The sequence below is a fragment of the Trachurus trachurus genome (genome assembly GCF_905171665.1).
Source record: "Trachurus trachurus genome assembly, chromosome: 1".
Classification (NCBI taxonomy): Eukaryota; Metazoa; Chordata; class Actinopteri; order Carangiformes; family Carangidae; genus Trachurus; species Trachurus trachurus.
This window is the reverse complement of record NC_139891.1, coordinates 8807305-8815716: the sequence shown is the minus strand read 5'-3', so window position 1 is coordinate 8815716 and position 8412 is coordinate 8807305. Positions and strand designations below refer to the sequence as shown.

The 8412-nt window shown below is 41.5% G+C and overlaps 1 protein-coding gene across 1 annotated transcript in view; it reads right to left on the bottom strand.

The window, feature by feature from the left end:
* Positions 1-389: 389 nt before the first annotated feature.
* Positions 390-8412, bottom strand: part of LOC310984093 (neuronal acetylcholine receptor subunit alpha-7-like) — a gene marked incomplete at both ends in the record, with an annotated part of 56867 nt that continues 48844 nt past the window's right edge. The window contains 4 exons of the mRNA XM_083969201.1: positions 390-998; positions 2088-2197; positions 5055-5141; positions 5741-5935. Coding sequence (XP_083825327.1) covers positions 390-998; positions 2088-2197; positions 5055-5141; positions 5741-5935 — 1001 coding nt within the window. The remainder of the gene's footprint in view (positions 999-2087; positions 2198-5054; positions 5142-5740; positions 5936-8412) is intronic.

The following is an 8412-nucleotide window of genomic DNA, read 5'->3' as shown; positions in this document are numbered from 1 at the left end:
GAGTGACGAAGCCCGAGCGGTGGGAGGTGAATGATGTGGTGCTGCGGGGATTCAGGTGAAAAGTGCATTAGTGTGAGTTTATTACATTATTTAACTACAGTATGCAGCCTCGACATCCTACTGGCATATTCTATGAGAGGCGTCCTGAAATGGTTAAAACACATCACCCCAAAACACCCAGGTGTTACTGACAAACACGTGAAGAAAGAGGGAAAGGTTCGGTTCTACTGTTACTTGTAACACTTAAAACATCTGGATCTCGTGGTACTATAGGTCACACAGCAGAGGCAGGGAGGCTTATGTGGCTCAGTTCTAATTGTGTCTGGATTTCTTTTTCTTTTCCTTTTAACCATAGCCTTGCCTCTGCTTCTCTCATCAGGACGTCAGCCTTATGTGAAGTCTTTGGACACAGCCTCGATGAAATTGGGAGCTGACATGAGAATAGTGAAGGTGCAGATGATGGAGAAGAGCGAAAAGGCCACCAGGCATAACCTATCCACCACCGCCGCCGCAAACTTCCACTCGCTGCAGATGGCCTCTCCCTGGTCCTGCTCCCGGAAGCGCCTCGCAATGTACTGCACTTCCTCCAGGATGTGGGAAATTTCGGGGACCTGCTCCAGCAGCAAAGTCCGGGTCGGCTCCGAGTGGTGGATGTCGTGCGGGGATGAACCGTTAGGATGACCGCCGCCTCCTCCTCCTCCACCGCCGCCACACACCACCACACCCGAGTCGGTGCTGGGTGGGAAAGCGGGGCTGTCTGTGCCCATCGAGTGGTAGCCGAAGTACAGGTTCATGCTCCCGTTGGTCGTGGTCGACTGGGTGGACGCCTGGCCGGGAATGGTGCTCATCGGAATGCTGCTGGTGCTGGTGTGGTGAGGGGAGGGGTGGGTGTATTTGTAGTTCGGGGGGCTACTGGAGCTCACGGCTGATTTGCTTTCCTCTCCAGGCTTCTTCATGCGGAGGAACCAAGCGCACCAGTTGAGGAGGATGACTCGAACCTGGGTAAAGAAGCAAGAGGACGCAGGGAGTCGGGGGAGAGAGAGGTGGGAAAAGGCAGGAGAGGTTGTGTTAGAATACAGATGATGAATGATAATGAAACACAAAAACAGAAGCAAATAGAGAGAAGAGTAGAAATGTCATTGTTTCTCTTTTCTTTCTGCAAGAGTTAAAGGGATAGTTCAACATGTTGGCAAATTGGCCCATTGCCATAATCCCTTTAGTCACAGCAGTAGATTCGTTATCACTATTTGTCAGTGCAAGCTATTTTTAGAACGGCGGAGCAGAGCCGCGAGCTGCTCAGAGCTACGCTACGGAGGCTCATGGGGTTTCTTGGTTTCCCTCATCAAACTCATCAAATACACAATCCAACAACTCCAAAAACAAACGTTTTGAGTTAAATTCATGCAAAACGGCAGATGTGCATTCCCGTCGAGGGCAGTTTTTCGGCAAGCAGTCACTGCATTTACCTCAAAAACAACTCTGTCTCGTAATGTTCCGTTATTATTTCATAGCGTGGTGAATGTGCAGGTCACAACTTGTCCATGAGAGTGTTTTTGAGTTGTTGGATTGTGTATTTGATGAGTTTGATGAGGGAAACCAAGAAATTCCATTAGCCTCCGTAGCGTAGCTCTGAGCAGCTCGCGGCTCTGCTCCGCCGTTCTAAAAACAGCTTGCACCAACAATTAAAGGTAACGAACCTACTGCTATGACTATAGGGATTATGGCAATGGGCTAATTTGCCAAAATGTTGAACTATCCCTTTAAATATGTCAAGATTTATGTAGGTGATGATCCACAATGTTTTTATGTCCTACTGTACCAACATTTACTAACTCAACCTTACAATAAATAAAACCTTTTAATAAATGCTGCAAATTACAAATAGATATAATTAAGTGTTGTGTTCACACCCGCTTGCTTTTAGTCAAATCTTTGTGTTTCAAACATTTGTGAATGTTTAAAAAAATGTCAACTAAATACTCCGGCAAATAGCCCTGATTCACAGTTGACTGTCCAAATATGTGAACATGGTTATTTGATAATTGTTTATGATGAAGATTAAGTATAAAGATAAAATGCTAACATACCCATTTAGGCATCTTCCCTCCATGTGGGTCATGATGATGGAACTGTAGTACCAGGACTGTTACCACCACAGACAGGCCCACTATCATCATGGTGCTAGCAAAGTACTGAGCTGTAGAGGAGAAGAACATGTAAATAAACACCAGCAGTGTGGGATAGAGAACAATGAACACAGAGGAAGAATTCATAACTCATTATCTGAAATTAAACAGTGAATTCTCAATTAAAAGCTCATATCTACATATCAGAGACAGAACTGGAAATACTTAATTAATCCCCAGTGGAACATTGTTAAGTTACATTACTCCATTTAAAATATTACAATTCATAAATAACAATAATCATACAAGTGAAATGATACTAAAGGAATCCATATTTAGGTAACACTTCATGATAAGTACACACTATTAAGCATTAAATACTAAGTTCATCATTTACAGTATAGCACATGAATACTCATTAGTATGTAGTTTATAAACAGTTAAAAATGTTTTACTCATCATTGATAAGCACTAACTGTATTTATACATACTGAGTATTCATGCATTTTGAGGAATTCAGTATTTATTAATGCTTAATAATGTGTACTTATTATAAAGTGTTACCCATATTTAATATACAAAATATACCCTGCCAACACTAATAAACAATATACATAATTAATTTACAGGCCATCATGTGCAGATTGAATTATGTACAATATTATGATCTGATGACTAATAATAATAATATTACATATGAGAAGGAAACATGAGAGGTGAGCATGATATTCTGGCAGCACCAACTGTCAGTTGGTTATTCAATGGGGAGTTTATCCCTGTCAACAGACCTGAGGTCAGAACACCACAGGGGGTTGGATGGAGAATGACTAACATTTTGTTTTTCTAATCTACAAAACCAACCAAAACACACACTCTGGCTCGAAGGCACCGTAAGCCACAGAGAAATGGAAAATGCATGACATGTGCATGACAAGCACACTGGCCCTGTCGCACACACAAACATAAGACGTTTCCCTCATTTCTCATTTTGGACCCAGCTGCGATGGCGGCGACCTCACAGAAAGGAGGGCCAATCACTCGTATACATTTCCACAAACAATAATGGCAGCTGTGTGAAAACCTGTCGGAGCGAATGCTGCGAATGCTGAGGAGGTTTTTAGTTTGGCTTCGATCTATCAGTTCTGCTCCATCTGCACTGTGTTAATATGACTACTCCAGCAAAGGCAAGTTTGCTAATGGCTTCGTTTTATGTCACTGAGCTGCCAAATGAAGCTGAGCATCATCTCTGTCTGCAGCCTCCCCTCTCGTCTCATGGCCGACTGCCTTGTCTCCTCTGCTCTTTATCACTCCGCTCTTATACAATGCTACTCTTTGTGTTGTACACTTAGCATGATCTCCACATCCTGCATCAGCAATCTCCCGGGCTCAGCCCCTTTACCCGACAACATCATATCTGTCAGTCTGTGCGCGGAATGAAAATGTTCCTGCATAAACTGCCCTGCAGTGTAAATATGAGGAGTGAATATCTCAGCAGTTCATTCAGCTGTTCTTTAGAAAGCACAACCCAACAAGGCCAACTGCCTGCTGGGTAAATTATTCTTGGTGTACTCATCAGTTTTCCTCTATCTGTCTGTCTGCTAATGAGGAGATACCTCCACACTGACCCAGCAACCAAACTGCAAAACTATCTAGCATGTCCACAGGGTTTGGGTCAGGATGAAGGTCAGCTGGAGTCTGGCTGGAATGTGAAATAGGATGAAATCCAATGGGTTTAGAAAAAAAAAAAAATCTTGGTGTGGGTTCAGCAGCCACAGGTAGACAGGGACAGTCAGGCTGACTAATGACAACATAGCAAGCAGGAATGAATGGAGCGACTTCTCATCCACACATCATGAGTGAATGTAGTGCTAAACTCTAGACAAAGATGAAAAAGGAACATCATCATGCATCTCAGTGACACACATAGCAACCATCTGCCTTCTTCTTCAAGAGCATCTTCCTCTGGTTGCCCAGTGAGATGGACGGCCGAGTATGATGGTCAGAAGAACTACACTGTGATGTGTTCACACAAAAAGTCATTTTAAAGTATAGGCTAATTGTTTTGTGTAACTTAGAGTTGTACGACTGGTGTATAGTTCTCAGGTCTGCATTACCTCAGCTTACCTTTAAAGGGGGCATATTATGGAAATATCACTTTTTGAAGGCTCTTTAACATATATTTGGTGTTTGTTTTGCCTTCCAGTTCCCAAAATGTGAGAATTGACATACAAATCTGTAATTTTCAGGCTCCCTAGGTTGAAATCCATGTGGAACTATTTTAATTTGTGGAAAGGGGGCATAATGTGTCTCCTATAAAACCCAGTAGATAAAGGCCTTTTTTTTCTTGATAACTTTCTCCCATACCTACATGACACAACATTAAAAGAATGGACGTTGCAATTGGTTTGTTAGCCTAGCACAGCACAAACAATGAGAACAGAGGAGAACAGCTGTACCCTGCATCTATTCAAGGGCAAAACAAACAAAAACTTAAATAAAATAAAGCTTCCTAATTAGCATGCTTGCTGAAATGTAAACAATACAGTTAATGTTAGCTTTCCTAACAAGGTGTTTGATAGTGTTATATTTTCCATCCAGACATTTTGTATTCATATCCACTCCTGGATGAGAAAATACTCCATTCAGTTTTTTATGTGCTTTACATATTATTATTAATAAAATGTGCGAATGTGCAAATAGCTTTGTGCTCCAAAGAGTCCATTAGTGTGTCTGTATGCATTTGGGTGTGTTGTATTGAGGACATTCATCTGCACACAGAACAAAAACAAAAACAATATTTGCCATCAAGCACTCACAAACTCAAATCTAGTTATTTTAGGTAATTGTTATTCTGTCTTTTCCATCAGTTTCAAAGTCAAGAGATCATTAAAAAGAGCAGTAATTAGCATAGACAGGCAAGTGTCTTACCAATCAGAGGAACAGAGTCTGAGGTGGCAGGCATGATCTCTGCTACCAGTAACATGAACACGGTTAGAGACAGCAGCACTGTGATGCCTGGGGGAAAAGAGACAGTAGACAAAGATGAGCAGAACGGAAACACAAAGGAAAAAAAATACCTTTCATTGTAGACTTGTCTTCTCTTTAATGATGACTTGCAGCAGGTTGATTCAAAAAATGTGGAAACAGCTGTGATTCATATTCAAATATTCTTTTTTTTTTTTTTTTTGTCTTCCCTCGAGGGAACACTCACACTTATATATTTACTCTGACCCTGTCTCGCTGAATGGCATTTAGAATCAACCTGGCATTTTCAGGTCCAGGTGTGTCGTTTGTAACGAAGCTTTTATTCATCCAGTAAATGAACAGAATCCAACATAAATGCTAATTCACAGCCGTAATGTCAGGATTAGCATAGAGCCATGACAAATAGCTGGGTTAGCAAATGCGTCAGCACCTGGTGTGTGAGATCACCGAGGCTGGGGAGAGAGACATTTTTGTCTGCATGTATGATTATAATCATGAATCATTGTCCCTTTGTGTTACTGTTAGGGAATGTGTGTGTGTGTGTGTGTGTGTGTGTGTGTGTGTGTGTGTGTGTGTGTGTGTGTGTTTGGTTGCAGGGTGTGTACTGATCTGTGCGTTCTGCTCTGTACCCAGTGAGATCTTCTCTCCCGAGTCAGCAGGGAGCAGGAAGACCAGCAGAGCCAGACCAGAGATGAGCACACAGGGGATGAGCAGGTTGAGGCCGTAGTAGAGTGTCCTGCGGCGCATGGTGACTGTGAACGTCACATCGGGGTAGGGTTCTTTACAGCAGTCATAGTACAGCTCATTACGCTTAGCTGGAACACCTGCGGGGTGAATGGAGAGGTGGGAGGAGATCATTAGAGGTCAAAGACACACAGTTATGGAATAAAGGTCCAGCATCCTGCTCTGCTGGGCTCAATACACCTCAAAGACACAGTAAATAAGCCACCCCTTCACAGCTGTGGTGTACTGATTCAAAAGTGCGTAAGTGTTAAGTTTGCTTAGCACGGAGGAGCAATTAACTGTCATTATCTATTAAGTCTGCAGTGGTTTCTGGTTAAAACTGGAGCTTTACGAGCAGAAAGTCACCAGTTTAATTCAATTTCATTGAAATTAAATTAAATAACAAATGGGGGTCATTCATTCGATAAATGTTTCTCTATCTAACAGTCTTTAAACCAAGTACTAACATTGTTTACTACTTTGTTCTTTCAAATAGATTGTTTAATCTACATTTTCTGCATCAGCAGGTGAAATTTCAAACTTAACCTGCACACAAATGTTTCTGCACTAGATGCTTTTGGGGAATATTAGGATTTTACCATAAATTACTTTCTTGGTAAGTATGTGGGAAGCAGCTTGTCACTGGAAAACAACAAAAGCACTCTAAACTAATACCGTACATAATACGCCGATGACATGAAGCAACCTTTTAATATAAAAATGACTTCAACACTGTTTCACCTTGTGCATGACGACAGATTTTAGCGAAATTGAAAAGCACAACGGAGCACAGCTCTGGTTATTGCTAGACAGACGACCACTGTCAAGCCCCAGGTCCTGAACTTTGTGCTTTTAAGTCATAAATAATGTTTTCTATAGCAACTTTAATGCTGTTGTCAAAGGACAGGTTCCTTTTTGAAAACAAAGTGAATCTGTGGCTCATTGGCTGCAGTTTGTTGCTTTAGTGGGTTGTAGGAAGTCATACCAATTAATAGGAAAATCCAAAAACAGTTTGATATGATATCAAACTGTTTTTGGACTTATTTAGATGTGAACTTTGCAATCAATTATATTTTGCTTCGACATTATACTACCCCACTAGACCTCCAAATACAATTACAAATCACTCACAAGCACCACAGAGCTTATAATCTCAGTTAATTCTATTCAAAGCCATGATGAAACTCTGAGTGAGAAGCAGGAAGCTGATAGATTTCACATGCACAATCACTTCAAAGTGTACTAGAGTTAGAGTTAACTTTGTGTGTTGACCTTTTAAACTCTCATCAAAGTCAACAATCAGCACGCTCAGTGTTTTTGTGTGTTTCTGTGTGTGAGAGAGTCACTTGTGCGTCAGTCAACAAATACTGGTGAGTGAAAATCAAACGCTGTGGATTTGATTATGGTTCAAGCATCACTGCACAGCCGTCTGCATCAGCTGCAGTGTTAAATGATTCTGAAGCCTTGATGCTTAATCAGCAACATATTCAAAATACAAAACTCGTTCTGGGAAAAACAAACTTGATTTTAACCCAGAGAGGGTGTGTGTGTTTGTGTGTGTAGTGTTCATTCCCTTGGAAATTCAATTCACATTAATTGTACAGATTCAATTTTATATCATTTAAACTGTGTCACCTGAACACTGTGGAGAAATAGCTTTTGTAGGCCATCTATTAATTTGATGGATTGCCGACCTGCAGATGCAACCGCCACATCCTGCCTGTGTGTGTGTGTGTGTGTGTGTGTGTGTGTGTGTGTGTGTGTGTGTGTGTGTGTGTGTGTGTGTGTGTGTGTGTGTGTGTGTGTGTGTGTGTGTGTGTGTGTGTGTGTGTGTGTGTGTGTGTGTGTGTGTGTGTGTGTGTATTCGCTGGCATGGGCATGGGTATGTTCTGAGGCACCAGGACAGTGTGTGTTCTTGGCCAGCTTGCCGCCTGGCTGTGCCTGAATTAAGTGAACCATCCCTGGGCCAGCTGTCACCACACACACCCATGGCTTCCCCCTCCATTCCCCCAGCCAGCTGGGGCCAGTGACTTTGTGTGTGTGTATGTTTGTGTGTGTGTGTGTGTGTATGAATATGAACTCGTCTGTTGCCCTCTGATTAACACACAAAATTAGGTTGGAGATGATGAGAGTTCTTCATTTGCACACACACAGAGAGAGGATGGTAAACAAGACAGAAAGAGGAGAAGAGAGTAGTATCCAGGATATTTATTTGGGATAAATTAGGATTAAGGATATATATCTTATCTTCAATTTTTGTCAATCTCTTTCTTTTTGTGTTTCTAGGGAAAGGACAGACAAAGGGCAGAGCAGACAGAGTTTGAGAGGCAAGGACCAAGAAAGAAACAAGGTGGGAAATCATGAAAATTACAATGTTATTTTCAACCGTATTATTTTCAGCCATGCTCTATCAACAACAACAAAATGAGATGATTTGAATCACTCAGCACATTGTCCCATAATTATCTGAGTTTCCAGATTTTACTGACTTCACAGTAAAGAACTTTATTTATCTATTTATTATTTGGGCAGGTAGGAGTGGAGGTTTTTTATATATTTCAATTTAATATATTCTGAC